The 24,681-nt window shown below is 42.6% G+C and overlaps 1 protein-coding gene across 9 annotated transcripts in view; it reads left to right on the forward strand.

Annotated features, from left to right (window-relative positions):
* The window catches only part of MAP7 (microtubule associated protein 7), a 213,848-nt gene that overhangs the window by 79,572 nt on the left and 109,595 nt on the right, over positions 1–24,681 (forward strand). Inside the window, exon 1 of one of the 9 annotated variants that reach the window (XM_038759169.1) lies at positions 24,357–24,438. The exons of the other annotated variants lie outside the window; for them this stretch is intronic. Within the exon in view, the coding sequence (XP_038615097.1) occupies positions 24,384–24,438 (55 nt within the window). The 5' untranslated portion in view covers positions 24,357–24,383. Of the gene's footprint in view, positions 1–24,356; positions 24,439–24,681 lie in introns of those variants that run through there. 9 annotated transcript variants of the gene reach the window in all.

Here is a 24,681-nt window from a genome sequence, read left to right on the forward strand (position 1 = left end):
ATTTTCCTTCAAAAATATTCAAACCGTGTTTTCCCACTCCTCAAGAAACTCCAGGGGTTTCCCATTCACCTTTGCATCAAACAAAAACTCCTCACCATTGATTTAAAGCGCTCAATCACCTTGCCCCCTCCTACCTCACTTGGCTACTCTCCTACTACAACCCAGCCTGCACACTTCATTCCTCTAATGCTAAACTTCTCACTGTACCTCAGTCTCGTCCATCTCATTGCCGACTCTTGCCCATGTCCTGCCTTTGGCCTGGAATGCCCTCCTTCCTAATATCAGACAGATAATTGCTGTTCCCCACTTCAAAGCCTTATTGAAGGCACATCTCCTCCAAGAAGCCTTCTGTAAGCCCTCCTCTCCTCTTCTCCCACTTCCTTCTGCTCCACTCTTACTTGCTCCTTCTTTCGTCCTCACTTCCATTTTCACAACAGATAAGTATATATCTATAATTTATTTATCTCTTTATTTATACTAATGTCTGTCTCCCCTTCTAGACTGTAAGCTCGCTGTGGGCAGGAATGAGTCTGTTGTTATATTGTACTCTCCCAAGCGTTTAGTACAGTGCTTTGCACACAGTACGTGCTCAACAAGTATGATTTGAATGAATGAATGTTTTTACTAAGTAAGGTAATCAGGTCGGACACAGTCCATGTCCCACAAGGGGCTCAGAGTCTTCATTCTCATTTCACAGATGAGGTAAAGGAGGCACAGGACTTGATAGTCACCCTTTCCAATCAATCAATCATATTTATTGAGCGCTTACTGTGTGCAGAGCACTGTACTAAGCACTTGGGAAGTACAAGTTGGCAACATATAGAGACAGTCCCTACCCAACAGTGGGCTCACAGCCCCACAGCACTTCTGTACATATCCATAATTTGTGTTATTGTCTGACTCTAGACTATAACCTCCTTGTGGGCAGAGAACATGTCTGTCCACCCTGTTGTACTCTCCCAAGTGCTTAGTACTGTGCTCTATACATACAATTGATTGATTTGCCCGGATTAATATGATTTGTTTTCAAGATAATAATAATAATAATGATATTTGTTAAGTGGTTACTATGTCCCAAGCACTGTTCTAAGTGCTGGGGTAGATACAAGGTGTAATTAGGCTGTCCCACGCGAGGCTCACAGTCTTAATCCCCATTTTACAGACAAGGGAACAGGCCCAGTGAAGTGACTTGCCCAAGGTTACACAGTATATAAGTGGCAGAGCTGGGATTAGAACCTATGACCTATGTCTCCCAAGCCCATGCTCTTTCCACTAAGCCAAGCTGCATTGTCCTATTTCACCTACTTTTTTCGCTCTTTAAGTTCTCCTATCTCTCTGATTGTTCCTTTTCAATCACTTTTGCTGGTTCCTCCTCTACCTCTCACCCTCTGACAGTGGGGTTCCTTCAAGGCTCAGATAATGATAATAGTAATAATAATAGTATTTGTTAAGCACTTACTACGTGTCAAGCACTGTTCTGTCTGCTGGGGTAGATACAAGCTAATCGGGTTGGACACAGTTCCTGTCCCACCTGGGGCTCACAATCTTAATCCCCATTTTAACATGAGGTAACTGAGGCACAGAGAAGTGAAGTGATTTGCACAAGGTCACACAGCAGACAAGTGGTAGAGCCGGGATTAGGACCCAGGTCGTCCTGTCTCCCAGGCCTGTGCTCTATCCACTAGCCCGTGCTGCTTCTCAGTTCTAGTTTATAGTTTTTCTTCTACACCCACTCTTTTAGAGAATGGTTTTAGAGAATTCTCTTTTAGAGAATGCCATGGTTTAAATTACCATCTCTATGTAGATGATTCCCTAATCTATCTCTCCAGCCCTGGCCCCTCTTCTTCCCTGCGGTCTTGCATTTCCTTCTTCCTTCAAGGCATATCTACTTGGATGTCCTGTCAACACCTCAAATTATGCCTGCCAAAACTGAACTCCTTATCTTCCTACCCAAACCCTGTCTGCCTCCTGTCTTTCCCATCACTGTAGACAATACCACTATCCTCCCTACTTCACAAACCTGTAACCTTGGCGTTGTCCTCTACTCATTTCTCTCATTTCACCCCAATATTCATTCTATCACCAAATCCTGTCCAGTTCTACCATCACAACATTGCTAACATTGCTTTCCTCTCCATCCAAACTGTTACCATGCTGATCCAAGTACTTATTCATTCATTCATACAAACATATTTATTGCGCGCTTACTGTGTGCAGAGCACTGTACTAAGCACTTGGGAAGTACAAGTCGGCGACATATAGAGATGGTCCCTACCCGACAATGGACATACAGTCTACTTATCCTATCCTGCCTTGACTACTGCATCTGCTTCCTTGCTGACCTCCTGGTTTCCTGTCTCTCCCATCTCCAATCCATAATAAACTCTGCTGCATTAATCATTTATCAGTAAAAACATTGTCTCCACACTCCTCAAGAACTTCCAATGGCTGGCTGCCCATCCACCTCTGCAACAAACAGAAACTCCTTACCATTGGCTATAAAGCACTCAATCAGCTCACCCAATCCTACCTCTCCTCCCCATAATTTTCCCATCATTGTAGATAGCACCATCCTCCTTCCTGTCTCACAAGCCAGTAACCTTGGTGTTATCCTTGACTACTCTTTCATTCAACTCACATATTCAACTATCACTAAATCCTGCCGTTCAACTTTAACAACACTGCTAAAAATCCACCCTTTCATCTCCATCTAAACCACTACCTCATTAATCCAAGCACTTATCCTATCCCACTTTGATTATGATATCAGCCTCCTTGCTGACCTCCCTGCCACCTGTCTCTCCCCACTCCAGTCCATACTTCACTCTGTTGCCCAGGTCATTTTTCTAAAAGTTCAGTTCAGGTTTCCCCACTCCTCAAGAACCTCCAGTGGTTGTCCATCCACCTCCACATCTAACAGAAACTCCTTATCTTCAGCTTTAAAGTACTCAATCACCTTGCCACCTTCTTACCTCACCTTGCTGCTCTCCCACTACAACCTAACCTACACACTTTGCTCCTCTAATCCCATCCTATTCAACTCTACGTCAATGTCATCTATCTCACCTCTCACCCACATCCTCTGGCCTGGAACACCTTCCCTCTTCATATTCAACAGACAGTTACTCTCCCCAACTTCAAGACCATATTGAAGGTGCATCTCCTCCAAGAGGCCTTCCCTGACTAAACCCTCATTTCCTCTTCTCCCACTCCCTTCTGCATCACCCTGATTTGCTCTCTCTATTCACCCCCCTGAATTCCCCAACACTTATGTATACAGACATAATTTATATATTTATACTAATATCTGTCTCATCCTCTAGTCTGTAACCTCATGAGAAGGGAATGTGCCTACCAACTCTGTTATATTAAACTCTCCCAAGCAATTAGTACACAATAAGTGCTTAATAAATACGTTGGAGTGATCGACATCTTTTGACTCATTCACCTCATTATTATGGAATTTCACCTTTAGATGCATTTGGGTGAGAGAATGGTTGTGGGTGAGCAGGTTTTTCTAGGCATACCATCGGTGCTTATGCTTGGGTTATCATGAAGAATGTTATCCAGCCAAGGAGCTCTGAAAGTCTATCAGAATCTTGCCCCGTCCCAGAGAGAGTTTGCTTGTGTAATTTAATTGCTCCAATCCATGTCACTTTGAAGTTCTGCAAGGAGTAGAAGTAATAAAGACTACAGGTCTGAAAAGAGCTTTGAGTAATACAGGACTTGCCCGTTAAACTTAACAGTCTTCCTCATTCAGATCCTTCCTCAATGAAGCAGTGTGGCCTCATAATCAGGAAACACAGGTTCTAATCCTGGCTTCACTACTTGCCTCCCTTTGTGGCCTCTGGTTCATTATTCTCTGTTTGGGAAAGACCATTACATTCTGGAGTAATCTGTGGAGGTTATGCTACCAGTTAAAGGAATTATTAAATGTTGTTTAGAAAACTGTTTAGGTTTCTAACCTGCCATTTATTTTACTTGCACATATTTACAATTCTACTTGATGTGCATCTAGCTTTATTTCTATTTGTTCTGACTTGACACCATCCACATGTTTTGTTTTGTTGTCTGACTCCTCCTTCTAGACTGTGAGCCCGCTGTTGGGTAGGGACCGTCTCTATATGTTGCCAGCTTGTACTTCCCAAGTGCTTAGTACAGTGCTCTGCACATAGTAAGTGCTCAATATATATGATTGAATGAATGAATTTATCATAGAAGGAAGTACCCAAATAATGTAATCCAAACACTTGCATAGAAGAGCACTTTCTGCTTTCCATTCAGAGTAGTACCAGGCAAATGATCGGAATTATCTACATGTAGAAACATTACCATTTTCCTCAGTGTATGTTTTGAGCAACCTAAGGTCAAAACAGTTCTAATGGTCTTAAACCAGTCATCTTAGGCCTACTGTGCTCAGCCTGCTCAAGAAAACCTAAAGTCAGAGTATGATTTTTGGTGCTCTGGGAAATTGTCAACTCCTCCGAGGAGTGAGCATAATCAAGCGGCCTTCAGTCACTCTTATGATGATCCTATATGAGGAGGATTCATTCATTCAATCATATTTATTGAGCGCTTACTGTGTGCAGAGCACTGTACTAAGTGCTTGGGAAGTACAAATCAGCAACACATGGAGACAGTCCCTACCCAACAGCAGGCTCACAGTCTAGAAGGGGGAGACAGACAACAAAACAAGCAGGCAGGTGTCAATACCATCAGAATAAATAGAATTATAGCTATATACACATCATTAATAAAATGAATAAGGTAATAAATATGCACAAATATACACAAGTGCTGTGGGAGGGGAAGGAGGAAGGGCGGGGGGGCGATGGGGAGGAGGAGGAGAGGAAAAGGGGGGCTCAGTCTGGGAAGGCCTCCTGGAAGAGGTGAACTCTCAGTCGGGCTTTGAAGGGAGGAAGAGAGCTAGTTTGGTGGATGTGTGGAGGGAGGGCATTCCAGGCCAGAGGGATGATGTGGGCCGGGGGGCGATGGCGGGACAGATGAGAATGAGGCACAATGAGGAGGTTAGCAGCAGAGGAGCGGAGTGTGCAGGCTGGGCTGTAGAAGGAGAGAAGGGAGGTGAGGTAGGAGAGGGCAAGGTGACGGAGAGCTTTGAAGCCAATAGTGAGGAGTTTTTGCTTGATTCGAAGGTTGATAGACAGCCACTGGAGATTTTTGAGGAGGGGAATGACATGCCCAGAGCGTTGACTCTGCTAGAGCAAACATATGAGAATATATGCCGATGATGTTGTTGATGATTGTCAATCACTTCATTGAATTGGAGTAATAATAGTAATAATAATGATGGCATTTATTAAGCGCTTACTATGTGCAAAGCACTGTTCTAAGCGCTGGGGAGGTTACAAGGTGATCAGGTGATCAGGTTGTCCCTCGTGGGGCTCACAGATTTAATCCCCATTTCCCAGATGAGGGAACTGAGGCCCGGAGAAGTTAAGTGACTTGCCCAAAGTCACACAGCTGACAATTGGTGGAGCCGGGATTTGAACCCATGACCTCTGACTCCAAAGCCCGTGCTCTTTCCTACTGAGCCACACTGCTTCTCAGTACTGTGGGCTAACAGTCTGAAGAAGAGCAAGTTTATCAAAGGTGCCCCTGGCAAACTCTACAGATAACAAAGAATTCTTACTATGAAATGGAGCTTAATACTCTGTTTTTTTGTTACCTAGGTAGCGTATATTCTAGGAGCTGAGAGAATAGGTGCCACTGTGGCATTAAAATTGTGACTTGATTGATGGTCAATTGAATAACTGTTGTATCCTCTTACTCTGGGAAAACTTTTAGTTTAGTTTTTTCAATTTTTAGTTAGGTGTAGGTTGCATTCAATTGTAAAGTCAAAGTATCTTTTGTGTGTGTACATATATTGCTTCAGTGTAGACAGTCAAATACTGGGGATACTGAATAAAATTTTTTTTTGACTATGAAACTGGACCCTGCATAGACCCTTAGCATCACCTACTGTTTTTTAATGGTAGTTAAGTGCCTACTGTGTACCAGGCAAATTGGACAGAGTCCCTGTCCCACATGGGGCTCATAGTCTTAATCCCCATTTTACAGATGAGGTAAGTGAGGCACAGAGAAGTTAAGCTCCTTGAACAAGAACACCAAGCAGACAAGTAGAGGACCCAGGTTCTCTGATTCTCAGACCCCTTCTCTTTCTATTAAGCCATACTGCTTCTCAGCCTGTTATACTGTACTACTACTACTACTACCAATAATAATAATGATGGTATTTGTTAAGCGCTTACTTTGTGCAAAGCACTGTTCTAAGCGCTGGGGAGGTTACAAGGTGATCAGGTTGTCCCACGAGGGGCTCACAGTTTTAATCCCCATTTTACAGATGAGGTAACTGAGGCACAGAGAAGTGAAGTGACATGCCTAAAGTCACACAGCTGACAGTTGGCGGAGCTGGGATTTGAACCCATGACCTCTGACTCCAAAGCCCGGACTCTTTCTACTGAGCCACGCTGCTTCTACACACACACACACATATATATATATATATATATATATATATATATATATATATATATATATATATGTGTGTGTGTGTGTGTGTGTATATATGTATATATACTATGTATATAGTATAACATATACTTAATATATGAAAAGACAGGAATCTCAGACAGTGAGTTCTCAGAGTTTCCAAGCATGAGGAGTAGTGTTGCTCAGTGGATAGAGCCCAGCCTGGGAAACAGAAAGAACTGGGTTCTAGTACCTCTCTTCCACGTGCCTGCTGTGTCGCCTTGGGCAAGTCACTTATTTATTATTCTTAGCACACCAGCCAGAATATAGCTGAAGCCAGGCCTTGAATTTCCCAGTAATAATAATAAAATAATAATAATAATAATAATGGCATTTATTAAGCACTTACTATGTGCAAAGCACTGTTCTAAGCACTGGGGAGGTTACAAGGAGATCAGCTTGTCCTACAGGGGGCTCACAGTCTTCTTCCCCATTTTACAGATGAGGGAACTGAGGCCCAGAGAAGTTAAGTGACTTGCCCAAAGTCACCCAGCTGACAATTGGCGGAGCTGGAATTTGAACCCATGACCCCCAACTCCAAAGCCTGGGCTCTTTCCACTGAGCCACGCTGCTTCTCTTGACAAATGAATGCAATAGAATCATTGGAGTAACAAGCATGACAGTAGCATAGTCATTTAACTTCTTCAAACAAATGAGGTTGCATTTCTAAAACTCAGTACGGTGTCATCTTCTGAGAAGCAGCATGGCTCAGTGGAAAGAGCACGGGCTTTGGAGTCAGAGGTCATGGGTTCAAATTCCGGCTCCACCAACTGTCAGCTATGTGACTTTGGGCAAGTCACTTAACTTCTCTGGGCCTCAGTTATCTCATCTGGAAAATGGGGATTAAAACTGTGAGACCCCTGTGGGACAATCCGATCACTTTGTAACCTCCCCAGAGTTTAGAACAGTGCTTTGCACATAGTAAACGCTTAACAAATACCATCATTATTATTATTATTATCACTCCTGTAGCTGTGATAAGTATGATCTTGTTAAACAGGCTGGAAAACCTCAATTTCCCTTTTGTAAATCTGTTTTAAATAGTGGTCTTCATTGCTGTACTTTTTAGTGGGAATCTTTCAGATCACTGTCTTTGCACATAGTAAGCGCTTAACAAATACCATCATTATTATTATTATCATCACTCCTGTAGCTGTGATAAGTATGATCTTTTTAAGCAGGCTGGAAAACCTCCATTTCCCTTTTGTAAATCTGCTTTAAATAGTGGTCTTCATTGCTGCACTTTTTAGTGGGAATCTTTCAGATCGCTGTCAAAATATACAGCAGATTGCTTTTCATGAACTAATTGGAAATATGTTACGAAGGCCTTCGTGGTATTTACTTTGTCACAGATGGGGGTGTTTGATCACAGTTCCAGAGGGAAGGAAGGAGCAATCTTTGAATAGGGCAGGCTACATAGCAGGCAGAGTGTTAAATGTGGCTAAAGGAATCCACTGACAGAGAGATTTCCCCGTGGGCCTGAGAGGTGGTTAAATTGGGTTGTAAGCTCAAATAATAAGAATAAGAACAAGAAACTTCAGTGGAATAAATCTGGGGCTGTTCCAGGGAGAAGAAAATAATTCCTCACCAAGTCATGAATAGAAAGTTGGTCTTATTGAAGAAGGCAGAGCAAGTCTCATAATTGTTACTCTGACATTCATTATTATGCTACAAAATTTAGAAATTTGACACATCATTTTAACATCCTGGCAGTTTCCTGATGTATGCTATATATGTATGTATATGTATGTACATATACATTCACACATACATATATATTCATTAGAGAAGCAGCACGGATCAGTGGAAAGAGCACGGGCTTGGGAGTCAGAGGTTATGGGTTCTAATCCCGTCTCCACCAATTGTCAGCTGTGTGACTTTGGGCAAGTCACTTCACTTCTCTGTGCCTCAGTTACCTCATCTGTAAAATGGGGAGTAAGACTGTAAGCCCACGTGGGACAACCTGATCACCTTGTATCCTCCCTAGCGCTTAGAACAGTGCTTTGCACAAAGTAAGCACTTAAATGTCATCATTATTATTATTATTAAAGTTGTCCAAAATGGTGTCAGGTGGGATTTTTTCATCTGAAAATGTATATCCGCCCAATGCAAATCTATTATTATTTCTAACTAGGATTCTAGAAGAAATGTAAGAAGTGTGTTAAAGCAGTGTTTCACAATTAGAAAGGTATCATTGCAGTTTCATAACAAATGAATAGCATGTGATTTTTAAAATCATTAAGCTTTGTTGAAATGTACTGATCGTTTTTTGGTTACAGGCCAGTTAACTACAGGTTTACTATCGGTTACAGCAACCTGGGCCTATGACCTACACTCATTCAGTCGGTAGCATTTATTGAGCACTCACTGTGTGCAGAGCACTGTGCAAAGTGCTTGGCAGAGTACAGTATAAAAATAAACTGGCACCTTCTCTGCCCACAACAAGCTCACAGTCTAGAGGGACAAACATTCATATAAATACACTATATATGTAAACACTTTATACGTTTACTGTATACTTAAACCCTTTGCCTGATGTTACATCTAATCATTGTCATGAAACTACCTTCCTATCTGCTCCCTTACTCGTGGTTTTTCTGCCCCCAAAACTTGATTCTCTGCTCCTCGCCAATATTTATTTTTTATGTTAACCCTAGGGAGGCTGAAATTTTTGGGACTTTTTTAGTGGTATTTAAGTGATTGCTATGTGCCAGGCACTGTACTAAGCACTGGGGTAGATATAAGCTAAGCAGGTTGGACAAGGTCCATGTCCCACATGGGGCTCGCAGTCTAAATTTCCATTTTACAGATGAGGTAATTGAAGCACAGAGAACTGTAGTGACCTGCCCAGGGGCACACAGCCGACAGGTGACAGAGCTGGGATTAGAACACAGGTCCTTCTGATGCCCAGGCCCTATCCAATAGGCCACACTAACTTTAGCCATATGTGGTGTGAAGGTTTCTTGACGTAATTTTTCAGATGAGTCCTTATGGGAACAAAAGTGTTGAGGTCTTGTGCCAGATTTGAACTGTGCAAAGTGTTACACTGATTCGTTCAATTTTATTTATTGAGTGCTTACTGTGTGCAGAGCACAGTAGTAAGCACTTGGGAGAGTATAATACAACAGTGAACAGACACATTCCCTGCCCATAAAGAGCTCAGAGTCTAGAGCGAGGGAGACAAACATTAATATAAAAAAATGTTACAGATTTGTACATATTTGCTGTGGGGCAGGATGAAAGGAAGATCAGAGGGAGCAAGTCAGGGTGATTTAGAAGGAGTGGGAGAGGAGGAAAGGGGGGCTTAGTCAGGGAAGGCCTCCTGGAGGAGATGTGCCTTCAATAAGGCTTTGAAGGTGGGGAAAGTAACTGTCTGTCGCATAAAGTCAATTTAAAAAAATCACAATGATGGCCCCTTCACTGGAATTATGAGTTCAACAGAATGGTTTATGAAATACGAAGGTTATCATGCTGTCTTAGCTTTGTGAGATTTTTTAAGCTATATTTTCACTGCACTTTTTAAACATCTCCCTCCATTAACAATTCGGCTAAATTGATTGTTACCCTGAACTTGAGTAGGTTCAATTTTCAAATTCCTAATTCTCACCTGTGTAACTCCTTCCCAGCACTTAGTACAGTGAGCTGCATACAGCCAGTGCTTAATAAATACTAGTACTACTACAAGTATGATGATGTATGTATGATTTTAGACTGTGAGCCCACTGTTGGGTAGGGACTGTCTCTATATGTTGCCAATTTGTACTTCCAAGTGCTTAGTACAGTGCTCTGCACATAGTAAGCGCTCAATAAATACGATTGATGATGATGATGTGGTGATTAGTACACTCAGTTCTGCCATAATGGATGTTTTCAAGAGGCATTTCTGCCAGAGCTCAACTAAGGTACTTTCTTTCAACAACACAAGCCGATCTAGGTTTGTCTTCAAAGAAACAGATTGTGTGCATGTGGGTGGATTTGGAAAGCACAAGTATGAAAGCACAAATATTCCTTAAGAGGTTTTGGCAAAAAAAAAAACAAACCCCAAAAAAGCAAACTTAACTCTCCCTCATTAAAGGCGAGCTGCTGGCACTGAAGATTGATTTTGCTAATAATGAATGTGAAAGATGTCTTCTGGCCTCACTCAGTCCAAGATTTGGTTACCATAGGCATTGTGATTCCTAAAGTATTTTTAACTGTCTCGGAACACTACATGCTGCTAAGTCCCTGAAAAAGCTGCCGTTGTAGTCTTCACTGAGTTTGATGGGTAGTAAAGTAATGAGGTTACCTGGGAGCCTGGAAAAAAGAAAAGGATGCCTTCTGAGGTCTAGTGCCACAAATTTCAGCGGTTGAGAAAACGTGGCTGGCTAACCAATGTATAACCACCCTTTGTTTTCAAAGAAGATTAATAAGTACTTGGATGAGTGTTTATGTGGAGACACATAAACACAAACTACTGAAAAGAGACATGTATTACTATTATTGTTATTCGTGACATTTGTTAAGCACCTACTGTAGGGCAAATCCCTATATTCATTCAACTGAATTTTTTGAGTGCTTGCTGAATGCAGAGCACTGTACTAAGCGCTTGGGAGAGTACAATACAACAATGAGCAGACACATTCCCGGCCCACAGTGAGCTATACTAAGCACTGGGGAAAGGTACAAGCGTGGTCTTACAGATCTAGTCCCTAACACATAGTGGTTTCCCACTTGAAATGGAGAGATGTGATAGGAAGCAGTGTGGCTCAGTAGAAAAAGCACGGGCTTGGGAGTCAGAGGTCATGGGTTCTAGTCCCAGCTCCACCACTTGTCAGCTGTGTGACTTTGGGCAGGTCATTTAACTTCTCTGGGCCTCAGTTACCTCATCTGTAAAATGGGGATTAAGACTGTGAGCCCCAAGTGGGACAACCTGATAACCTTGTATCCCCCCCCTCATAGTAAGTGCTTAACAAATACCATTATTATTAGTAGTAATAATAATAATGGAGAACCTGTAGTTAGACATACAAAGAAAGAAATGATGGAATTACTATTATGCATGAAAGAACATCTCCTAAGTGGGCTTATTTTTACTAATCTGTATACTGTAAATACACTTGAAGTATGATTAATTCAGGCAAATAGAGAAGTGTGAACATGCTGGGAAATTCTGGAAAGAAGCGATGACAAACATTGCACAAATAACCTTCTCTCTGTACTTTAACAGCTGCAAAAAGGTACAGCTTTTTCCTTTCTCATTCCCAAATCAACTACTTTGTCATATTTATGAAGTGCCTCACTCTGGCCAGAGCACTCTTACTAAGTGCTTTAGGTAAAGTATTTTCCCCAAGGCCTACTCTGTATGCTTATCCATGTAGGGAAGCAGCATGGCCTAGTGGAAAGAGCACAGGCCTGGGACTCAGAATGACCTAGGTTCTGAACGTAACTCCATCTCTTGTCGTGTGGCTTTGGGCAAATAACAATAATAATAATAATAATAATAATAATAATAATGGCATTTATTAAGCACTTACTATGTGCAAAGCATTGTTCTAAGTGCTGGGGAGGTTACAAGGTGATCAGGTTGTCCCACGGGGGGCTCACAGTCTTAATCCCCATTTTACAGATGAGATAACTGAGGCCCAGAGAAGTTAAATGACTTGCCCAAAGTCACACAGCTGACAATTGGCAGAGATGGGATTTGAACCCATGACCTCTGACTCCAAAGCCCGTGCTCTTGCCACTGAGCCACGCTGCTTCTCTACTTCACTTCTCTCTGAAATCACTTCACTTCTCTGTGCCTCAGTTCCCTCATCTGAAAAATGGGGGTTTAGTCTGTTAGCCCCCTATGGGACAGAGACTATGTCCAACCTGATTAGCTTGTATCTACCCGGTGCTTAGTACAGTGCTGGGCACATAGTAAGCACTTATATCATCATCATCAATCATATTTATTGAGCGCTTACTATGTGCAGAGCACTGTACTAAGCGCTTGGGAAGTACAAATTGGCAACATATAGAGACAGTCCCTACCCAACAGTGGGCTGCCAGTCTTAAATGCCATAAGAAAAAGAGATTGAGGTCACAGGATGATCCAAAGGGCCCAGAAATGAGGTAGCATGGCTGTTTGCTGGTCAGGAGGTTGTTAAAGTAGTTGCTGCTTCTCCTTCTGACCTTTCTGCATTGGATTCCCAGTGGGCACTAAAATTCCATCTCTATGGCTACTACATCCAACACAGTGCTTCTTTGATAACATGGGTTCCACTTGAGTGTACACTTTTAGTAAGTGCTCAATAAATTCCACTGATGATTTAAATAACACATAGCATTATTGTTCTGAGCATTTTGGGTGAAATCTAGAAGCAGCATGGCTCAGTGGAAAGAACCCGGGAGTCAGAGGTCATGGGTTCTAATCCCTACTCCACTACATGTCTGCTGTGTGACCTTGGGCACATCACTTAACTTCTCTGAGCCTCAGTTCCCTCATCTGTAAAATGGGGATTGACTGTGAGCCCCACGTGGGACAACCTGATCACCTTGTATCCCCCCCAGTGCTTAGAATAGTGCTTTGCACATAGTAAGTGCTTAACAAATGCCTTTATTATTACCATATATAACCATATTTAACGTGGGCACTGAAATATACTCCCTGACTAAATGCAATCCCCAAACTTGAGAAGGCAGTTGTTGTGGATGGATTCAGTAACATTTATTTGCCACCTATTTGGGACCTGTGTTTAATGAATTTGCAGTCTTGCTCAACTGTCTGGCCCTCAAAAATCACAACAATCTCTCCAGCAATAGCCAGCTCAACTCCCAGTTAAAACCACCAGTATTTCTCCCCCCACTGCCCTTCCTCATGTTCCTTGACCCTCGGGAAGCAGCTGTGTAAATAGAGGAGGTCTCTGTATGCAAAGATGACATTTTTGAACATGAAACTCCTGTCTGTGAATGGGAGGGTGGATAGAAAAACCCATGAGCAGCCCAAACTCCATTCCATACTGTGCATGTAAAATTGCTCACTGTATTGATGCTGTTGCCATTTTCTGTATCCATCCGTACTCTCAAATCTGGCTCTTGTTATCTTTTTTTTGTTTTTTCTTTTCTTTAATGGTATTTGTTAAGCACTTACTATGTGCCCGACACTGTACTAAGTGCTGTGGTAGATACGAGTTATTCAGGTTGGTTACAGTTCACGTCCCACATGAGACTCACAGTCTTAGTCCTCATTTTACTGATGAAGTGAAGCACAGAGAAGTTAAGTGACTTGTCCAAGGTCACACAGCAGAGACGTGGCAGAGCTAGGATTAGAACCCAGGTCCTTCTGACTTTCAGGGCTGTGCTCTATCCATTTGGTCATGCTGCTCCTTTTGGTCTCCATAAAGCTTCTATTTATGGAAAACATAATAACAACACTGATTGTGGTTTTTGTTTACTCTGTGCCACGCACTGTATTAAACACAGGGATAGATATATCTTTCCAGGCTTGCTGTTGGGTGATGATATAATCCCTAAGAAGCTATTGTTTAGAATTTCAATGGAAGATAATTCAACAGAAGCAGATAGTCAGCTCCTCTGTTAGATGGCCCTGTCCTTGAAGAACTGGCAATATCTTTTTCTTCTGTTGTAAATTCCCAAGCAATTAATGTAGTGGTTTCCACACTGTAAGCACTTAAGTGTAACTGTGGCTGCTATTGCTGACAGGACCCTCAATACAATAATAATAATAATAATAGTAATGATGGTGGCATTTATTAAGTGCTTATTATGTGCAAAGCACTGTTCTAAGCACTGGGGATGTTACAAGGTGATCAGGTTGTCCCACGGGGGGCTCACAGTCTTAATCCCCATTTTACAGATGAGGTAACTGAGGCACAGAGAAGTTAAGTGTCTTGCCCAGAGTCACACAGCTAATTGGTGGAGCCGGGATTTGAACCCATGACCTCTGACTTCAAAGCCCGTGGTCTTTCCACTGAGCCACGCTGCAGTATGTGGAGATTAGAGATGCAGTGGCTCTGTTTGAGCGAAGAATTCATGGGGCACAGGGTCAGTGTGAGAGCTTTTTTTCTACAGGATCACACATGAATAGAGTCTGGTGATTCTAGGTGCTTAGTAAAGAATCAGCACTGAGGAGAGTGGTGGTCTGTCAGATCTGAAGTGGGAGGTAGATTAAGGGCAAAAAGGAGCTTGTTGGCAAGGGTTCGGTGGTGAAATAGATGAGAATGTGGTAAAGAGAGTAAGATGGTTCTGAGGAGCAGAGTGTATGGACTGGCTTGTAGTAGGAAGTCAGCAAGGTAAGTTAAGACTGGGCAAGCTGATTGAATGCTTTAAAGCTTATAGGAGAGAGTTTCTGAATGTGTGGAGTTGTATGGGCACTCAGTGAAGGCTCCTGAGGAGTGGGGAAACATGGACTGAACAGTTTTTTTTAGAAAAATGATCCGGGCAGCAGAGTGACGTATGGACTGGAGTGGGGAGAGACAGGAGGCAGGGAGCTCAGCAAGGAGGCCCATGCAGTAATCAAGGTGGGGTATGATAAGTGCTTGGATCTAGCAGAGCAGCAGTTTGGATGGAGAGGAAAAGGTGGATTTTAGCGGTGTTGTGAAAGTAGATTTGACAGGATTTGGTGACAGATTGAATATGTTTGTTCAGTGAGAGAGATTCATTCAATTGTATTGAGCGCTTACTGTGTGCAGAGAACTGTACTAAGCATTTGGGAAGTACAAGTTGGCAACATATAGAGACGGTCCCTACCCAACAACGGGATCACAGTCTTGAAGGGGGAGAGAGGCAACAAAACAAAACATGTGGACAGGTGTCAAGTCATCAGAATAAATAGAAGTAAAGCTAGATGCACATCATTAACAAAATAAATAGAATAGTAAATATGTACAAGTAAAATAAAGAGTAAGAAATCTGTGCAAACATATATGCAGGTGCTGTGGGGAGGGGAAGGATGTGGGTCGATGGCGGGACAGGTGAGAACGAGGTACAGTGAGGAGGTTAGCGGCAGAGGAGCGGAGGGTGTGGGCTGGGCTGTAGAAGGAGAGGAGATGAGTCGAGGATAGTGCCAAAGTAATGGGCTTGTGCGATGGGGAAGATGGTGCTACTGTCTATGGTGTTGGGAAAGACAGGAGGAGGACAAGGTTTGGGTGGTAAGATGAGGAGGAATTCTGTTTTGGTTATGTTAAATTTGAGGTGTTTGCAGTACAGTGAAGTAGAGATGTCCTGAGGGCAGGAGGCAAAGCAAGGCTGCAGAGAAGGAAAGAAAATCTGGGTTGGACATGTAGATTTGGAAATCATTCAAGGAAAGATGGTAGTTGAAGCCATTGGGGTGAATGCATTCTCTGAGGGAGTGAGTATAGATGGGGAATAGAAGGGGACCCAGAAAAGAGCACTGAGGGACTCCCACAGTTAGAGGGTAAGAGGCATAGAAGGAGATCATGAAAGAGATTGAGAGTGAGCAACCAGAGAGATATGAAGAGAACCAGGAGAGGATATGGTCACTGAAGCCAAGGTTAGGTAGTGTTTCCAGAAGGAGGTGGTCCACAGTGTCTAAGGCAACTGAAAGGTTGAGGAGGATTCGGATGGAGTAGAGACCGTTAGATTTGGCAAGGAGGAGATCATTGGTGACCTTTGAGGGAGCAGTTTCGTTGACCAGAGATCCTTTCTGATCTCCCAAACTCCTGTCTCTCCACGCTTCAGTCTATACTTCATTCTGCTGCCCGGATTATCTTTCTACAGAAACGCTCTGGGCATGTCACCCACCTCCTCAAAAATCTCCAGTAGTTGCCTATCAACCTTCACATGAAGCAAAAACTCAACACTATTGGCTTCAAAGCTCTCCATCACCTCTCCCCCTCCTACCTCACCTCACTTCTCTCCTTCTCCAGCCCAGTCGGCACACTCCACTCCTCTGCTGCTAACCTCCTCACTGTGACTCGTTCTCACCTGTACCGCTGTCAGCCCCTGACCCACATCCTACCTCTGGCCTGGAATGCTCTTCCTCCTCACATCCGCCAAACTAACTCTCTTCCCCCCTTCAAAGCCCTACTGAGAGCTCACCTCCTCCAGGAGCCTTCCCAGACTGAGCCCCCTTTTCCTCTGCTCCTCCTTATCTCCCCATTGCTCCTACTCCCTCCCTCTGCTCTACCTCGTGGCTCAGTGGAAAAGAGCACGGACTTTGGAGTCAGAGGTGATGGGTTCAAATCCCGGCTCCGCCAATTTTCAGCTGTGTGACTTTGGGCAAGTCACTTCACTTCTCTGGGCCTCAGTTCCCTCATCTATAAAATGGGGATTAAGACAGTAAGCCCCCTGTGGAACAACCTGATCACCTTGTAACCTTCCCAGTGCTTAGAACAGTGCTTCACACATAATAAGTGCTTAATAAGTGCTATCATTATTATTATTACCTCCTTCCCTGCCCCACAGCACTTCTGTATATATGTACATATTCTATTTATTTTATTAATGATATGTATTATCCTATCTATTTTGGTGCTATTGATGCCTGTCTACTTGTTTTGTTTTGTTGTTTGTCTCCCCCTTCTAGACTGTGAGCCCGTTGTTGGGTAGGGATTGTCTCTGCTGCCGAATTGTACTTTCTAAGAGCTTAGTACAGTGCTCTGCACACAGTAAGCGCTCAACAAATATGAATGAATGAATGAATTGAAGTGAAGAGGGCAGAAGCCAGAATGGAGGCTGTCAAAGAGAGAATTGGTGAAGAGGAAGTGGAGTCAGCACTTGTAAGACAATTCCCTTGTAAGAGACAGATGTGGAGATAACTGGAGGGAGCTGTGGGGTCAAGGGATGGTTTTTTTCTAGGATGGGGATACATAATAATGATGGCATTTATTAAGCGCTTACTATGTGCAAAGCACTGTTCTAAGCACTGGGGAGGTTACAAGGTGATCAGGTTGTCCCATGGGGGGCTCACAGTCTTAATCCTCATTTTACAGATGAGGGAACTGAGGCACAGAGGAGTTGTGACTTGCCCAAAGTCACCCAGCTTTAAAACATGTTCAAAAGCAGTGAGGAAGATGACACTGGAAAGTGAACGGTTAGAATGAGTTTCAAACTTTTTTTGTTCTGGTATTAATGATATTAGCTCTTGAATGGTGATATGAAACAAAATCATCTACACATAGTAGATACCTAATAAATAACACTGATCCAGGCATTAATGGCATCACTTCCATTCTTACATTTTTGAAAACAAGAAAAAATTTGCAAATTAGTATTTGTAGTGTATACATACCCAGACTGTGTCAAACCAATTTATCCAGAAAATAATGACACAATCTAAAATTAATGTCTCACAGATTAATATGTTTTGAGGGCTTAAGAATAGAGTTCTGTATTGATTTCATTTTCGTACAAGCACGTTCAGCAAAAACTGGTGTTTGAGAAAGGAGAGAGCAGCAGTGTTTTTCTTATACGTAATGTCTTTGCTAAGAGAATTCCTTGAGTGGTGTTGTTTCACCAGGAACGTACTGTTCTTTGTTCAGCTTGGTACAGGGCATGTGTTTTTATATATATGAAGAGAAAATTCTATGTGTATCCTTCATGAATTTTTTTTTTTCAACGATCTGTGTGCCACTTTTTTTCTTGTTGTCTTAGAGACCCTATTACTATTGTTCAGGATAAGCCTTTATTTCCTGGCATTCTTTCTGTATGAATATGCATCATTGTCCTTATATAGTAAGGGATGTTGCTACCATATCAGTATATCTCCTTAAAATCCAGATTTAAAATAATTTTGTCTGTTTTCAGAAATTGTGTTGAAATTTGACATGCAGTTAGTGATTTTCTTAGAACTACAAAGCATAAGAGGACTTGGAAAGGTCATCTGATCTATTAACCTGCCTTTACACAGTGAATGACTAAATAATCTAGGTCATGTGGCTGTCTATTAGTAGGATCTCTAGGATTAGAAGTTTCCCATTTTTCCCTAGTAGCCCTCCCCATCTTTGATTGCCTTACGGATTGGTCATAAATGTGCACCTCATGAATCACTTCATTTTCTTACTGTAAATCTGGCTTTGGCCTTTGGTAGTCCAGACTAATTGTATTTATCTTATAAAATCCTTTCATGTATTTTGAAGATAACCAACATCTTAAAACCTATCTTTTCTTCCTGCTGAACAACTGCAATTCCTATAACCTATGTTCCTCGACCTATTTTCTACCCCTTTAATCATTTATGTACCCCTTCTCAGAATGTCCTCCAATCTCTCTGAATCCCGTCTGATATACTGGGAGGAGACTGAGCTCAGTGCTCCGACAGCCATCTGACAAATGCCCAGAGTAGTAGAAGGATTATTTTTCAGTTGCTGGATGTCATGTTTCTGCTAATACGTACCAGTCTCTCATTGACTTCTCGTAATAAGGACTCCACATTACTGAATCATTCAGCTTGTGATTCTCCATGAGCCACAGACTTTTTCTTTTGTGAGATCTATCCAGCCTTTCTATATCCTGTAACCGAGTATGTGAATGTGTCTACCAACTGTTATATTGTATTCTCCCAAACTCTTAGCCCACTGCTCTGTACCCAGTAAGTGCTCAGTGATTTTGACACTTTGATAGTTATTGAGCATTTACTGGGTACATTTGCGCCAAGTAAAGGGGAGCCTTTAAGCATTGGCCCCCTTAAAGCATTTGTTACTCCCTCTAGACTGTAAGCTTCCCCCCTAGACAGTAAGTTCCTGGTGGAGCTGAGGTTGGGGTGAATATCAAGTATTTAGAAGATACAGATGCAGGTGATAGGTGATGCAAAATGGAGGACAAGTAGGGGGAATGAGGACTTAATCAGGGAATGCCTCTGGAAGAAGTGATTTTAGGAGGGCTTTGAAGGTGGGGAGAGTAATGGTCTGTCCAATATGAAGGGGGAGGGAGTGCCACACCAGAGGGAGGATGTGGGCAAGGGGTCAGTGGCAAGATAGATGAGATCAAGGTATAGGAAGTAGGTTGGTGTTAGAGGACTGAAGTGTGCAGATTATGTTGTAGTAGGAGATCAGTAAGGAGAGATGATTGATTGAGTACTCTATATTCTGCCATTTTCCCTAGCTGTAATTGATTTTAGTGTCTGTCTCCTCCAGCACACTGTGCTTACTTTGTGCCAGGCACTGTACTTAATGTTGGGGTAGATACGTGGCATAGTGGATAGAGCCTGGGCTGGATGGAGCATGGGCCTGGGAATCAGAAAGTCTAATTCTTGCTGTTCCTCTTGTTGGCTTTGTGACCTTGGACAAGTCACTTCACTTCTCTGGGTCTCAGTTACCTCATCTGTAAAATGGGGAGTGAGGCTGTGAGTCCCACATGGGATAGGGACTATGTCCAACCCGATTTGCTTGTATCCCCCTAGCACTTAATACAGTGCCTGGCACATAGTAAAGCACTTAAAAAAATACCATAATTGTTATTGTTATCATTATTATTATTATTATTATTAAGAGGTCAGCAAAAGGCTGATGCAGTAGTCAAGGTGGGAAATAAGTAGTTGGATTAGCATGGTAGTAGTTTAGATGGAAAGGGGTGAATTCTAGAGATACAGGATTTGGTGACGGACTGAATGTGCAGGTTGAATGAGAGAGATGAGTTGAGGTTGGGTAGGGATCATCTCTATTTGTTGCCAAATTGTACTTTCCAAGCGCTTAGTACAGTGCTCTGCACACAGTCAGCTCTCAATAAATATGACTGAATAAATGAATGAAGGATAATGCCATGGCTAGAGGATTCTGAGGTAGGATGGTTGGTGGTGGTGTCTACAGTAATGGGGAAGTCAGAGTTTGAGTGGGAAGATGAGTTCTGCCTTGGACATGTTAAGTTTGAGCCGTCAGTGGGACATCCAAGTAGAGATGTCCTGAACCCAGGAGAAAATACCAGACTGCAGAGAAGAGGAGAATTTGGAGCTGAAGAGGTAGATTTGGGATTCATCCATATAGAAATGATAGTTGAAGCTGTGGGAGCAAATGAGTTCTCCTAGGGAATAGGTGTAGATGGAGAATAAACGGGGACCCAGAACTGAGCCTTGAAGGACTTCCGCTGTTAAGGGGTGAGAGACAAAGGAGGAGCCTGTGAAAGAGACCAAATGACCAGAGAGATCAGAGAAGTACCAGGAAAGGATAGTGTAAGTGAAGCCAAGAGGAGGAAGGTGGTAGATGAGAAGCAGCATGGCCTAGTGGATGGAGAACAGTTTGGGAAGTCAGAAGGTCCTGGGTTCTAATTTCACCTTCGCCGCTTGTCTGCTGTGTGAACTTGGACAAGTCAACTCATACCTCCGTGCCTGTTACCTCATCTATAAAATGGGGATTAAGACTGTAAACCTCATGCAGAACAGGGATTGAGTCCAACCCAATTTGCTTGTACTCACCCCAGCACTTGGGATAGTTATTTATAGTGTCTGGCACTTAGTAAGTGCTTAACAAATGCCATAATAATAACAGTAATTATTATTAAGTAGTGTTTCCAGGAGAAAGTGATGATCTACAGTATCTAAGGCAACTGAGAGACCCAGGGGGATTAGGATGGAGTAGAGGCCATTGGATTTGGCAGGAAGGAGGTCACTGGCAATCTTAGAGTGGGCACTTTCTTGGAGTGAAGAGAATTCAGATTGCAAGGGGTCAAGGATTGAACTGGAGGAGAGGAAGTGCAAGCAACAGATGTACTCAACTTTAGGAGTTTGGAGATGAATGGTAGGAGGATGATGGGGTGGATATTGGAGGGTGCCGTTCATCCTGCATTTGGCTGTTCATATCTCTAAGGTAAACATTTATTAAGGCACAGTGAATTTCACTGAAGATGTTATAGCAACCACTTCACCCCAATTTAGCATCTGTAGCTTGAATATGCTTATTCACTATTATTTTGTCCAGATTGTGTACGATTGAAATATCAACTTAATACTCTAGATTGAAAACTCGTCTCTAGGCTGTAAACTCGCTGTGGGCAGGGACTGTTTATTGTAATATTGTACTCTCCCAAGTGCTTAGTCCAATGTTCTGCACACAGTAACACTCAATAAATACAATTGAATGAATAAATGAACTTGAAAATGTCCCCCAAGTTTGTACTGAGCCAATGACAATTAATGCTTTAATCAGTTTCTTGTGGTCCGGGCCATACCACCTAATCTGTTGGTGGGAGGTACTAAAAGCTTTATTGAACTCTTGATGGATTATATCTACAGCAGTGCTCTGGTTACCTGGGCTGTCACTTAATCTTTGAAGGAATTGAGTATACCTCATGAGTCATTTCGGTTGCTTCCTGGAATTTTTATGCTCTGTTAGGTGGCTGCAAATTGATATTGATGATTCATTTTCATTTCTTTCCAGGTAATAATGTGAGACAAATCATTCTGAAGTTATGCTGCTTTTCTTTTTTTTCCTTTAAACAAACTCAGCATTTGCTCTTCTCCACCTGCACAGCTTTTTTTTTTTCTGTGGTTTTCAGAACAATGGGTCTTGATTGTAGTAATAGCTGTAGATTCCTCGAATCAGGATGTTGGAAGGACAATCCTACCAGTTGGTGTCAAACCAGGCCAATTGCCAATCTCCTCCCACAACATTCAGCAAGAGGCTGGGTGTGAAGCCTCAGTGTCCTTTGTTATCAGAGTAGTGGAGTGGGCTAGTCCAGGGCTCCCAGGAGCAATGGTGGCAGTGGCTGTATGTAGGACTGGAAACTAACAGGGATTGGGCCTATATTAGGGAAGCAGCGTGGCTCAGTGGAAAGAGCCCGGGCTTTGAAGTCAGTGGTTATGGGTTTGAATCCCGGCTCTGCCAATTGTCAAGCTGTGTGACTTTGGGCAAGTCACTTAACTTCTCTGCGCCTCAGTTACCTCATCTGTAAAATGGGGATTGACTGTGAGTCCCCTGTGGGACAACCCGATCACCTTGTAACCTCCACAGCACTTAGAACAGTGCTTTGCACATAGTAAGCGCTTAATAAATGCCATCATTATTATTATTATTAGGGCCACGGGGCAGCAGAAGACGGGATAGACAAGGGTGGGCCAGGGAACCATTTCTTTCTTGACAGGGGCCAGTGGCAGGCTCTGCACTAGTCCAGAATATGAGGAAGTTGTCGACCTGGAAAATACTCAGTTTTTCACACTCTCAGGACATATGGACTTTGGAGTCAGGGGTCATGGGTTCAAATCCCGTTTCCACCACTTGCCAGCTGTGTGACTTTGGGCAAGTCACTTAACTTCTCTATGCCTCAGTTACCTCATCTGTAAAATGGGGATTAAGACTGTGAGCCCCCCCGCCGTGGGACAACCTGATCACCTTATAACCTCCCCGGCGCTTAGAACAGTGCTTTGCACATAGTAAGCGCTTAATAAATGCCATTATTATTATTATCTCCCTCCTACCATTCATCTCCAAACTCCTAGAGCGAGATGTTTACATCCACTGCTTACACTTCCTCTCCTCCAATTCGGTCCTTGACCCCTTGCAGTCTGAATTCCCTTCACACCCCCTCTAAACTGTGAGCTCTTTGTGAGCAGGAATGTGTCTGTTGTCGCATTGAACCCTCCCAAGTGTTTAGTACAGTGCTTTGCATGCAGTAAGCATTCAGTAAATGTGATTGAATGAATGAGCAGGACTCCAGCACTGATTCCTGGAAGCAGGAGCAGTGATTATTCAAGAGTTTGTGGAAATGCTCTATACAATGCTCTGCACACAGTAAATGCTCAATAAATATGATTGATTAAAAAGAAAGATGCGGGTGGAGATTGGCTGTTTAGGGAAACTTCATGCTGCCCAGGTGCTAATGCTCCTGAGATGGGAGGAAGTGTGCGTAGCTAGGAATGCACCTGAAATCTCACATGTCGACCTGGATTACGGATCCCCTGGGGCTGGAACGTGTATGCATAATGTATATAACATGTACCACAGGAATGAACAGAAATAGATGGTTAATAAATGGTTTTTGATAGGCCAGTGTAATGATGAGTTCATTTTGCCTTAATCCAGCAATATAAATTCATAACTAAACCTAGGTTACACACGTGCTTATAATGTGCCTTCTTTAAGTTCCTCATGATGGGTGTTGTTAGCCAGTTTCTTAAGCTCATTGTGGGCAGCAAATGTGTCTACCATTGCTACTATATTCGACTCTCCCAAGCACTTAGTATAGTGCTCAGCACTCTGTAACTACACTTGATTGATTTATCCATTTTAGTGTGGATTTTCAGCCTCCCAGCATAAATGTCATTGGCTCAAAACTTTAAAGTCCCCCTTTTTCATAGCTATCAGCATTCCTGTCCTCTTCCGTGATCCCCATTTAGCTCATGTAACTGAATTCATTCAATCGTATTTATTGAGCACTTACTGTGTGCAGAACGCTGTACTAAGTGCTTGGGAAGTACAAGCTGGCAACATTTAGAGATGGTCCCTACCCAACAATGGGCTCACAGTCTAGAAGGGGGAGACAGAGAACAAAACTAAACATGTGGACAGGTGTCAAGTCATCAGAATAAATAAAGCTAGATGCACATCGTTAACAAAACAGAATAACTTTGTATTCCATTTATCTTTATTCAAGGGGCCTGTAACTTCTACCTGTCCTCCCCAAAAGGATATGAGAAGCCATGGGGTGGGAACTATAACGGTGTCCATGAATAGTTAGGAAGAATATTGAAATCAGTCTTCTTTGCTCTGAAATGTCAATATGATTTTTAGAACATCCTGAATGTTTTCGGTGTATTGCTTCAGAATCCTCAGGCGCATATATTTCTCATATTAATTTGATGCTTTGAGAGTAAGGCAAGTTTCGAATAGACTTCCATTTGCCACAGCTGTGGTTTTAGGTTTGATTTTTTTTTTTCTCAGAACTGACCTTCGTCTTGATGTGACATGAGCATTTCCCCTGAAATGCTGCCTCCTTGGACTGTCCTGTTCCATCTAAAAGGTCATTTAAATCTTAATTCTGAAGTCAATAGTCCCCATACTGGATGAAATTCCTATCTGATGTGTCTAAGGAGCCTTCTCGGAAATGAATTTGCACTTTTCATTCCTATCCCTAAAGATATAAGTGGCATTCTTATCTGTAGTCTCAGCAGTGTGGTTCAAGATTGACTGTAATCTAATCAATACTTGTATTTTCATGCTCCCAGAACACAAGACTCCATCACTGATTTCTGGAAACAAGAGC

The sequence above is a fragment of the Tachyglossus aculeatus genome, chromosome 2 (genome assembly GCF_015852505.1).
Source record: "Tachyglossus aculeatus isolate mTacAcu1 chromosome 2, mTacAcu1.pri, whole genome shotgun sequence".
Lineage (NCBI taxonomy): Eukaryota > Metazoa > Chordata > Mammalia > Monotremata > Tachyglossidae > Tachyglossus > Tachyglossus aculeatus.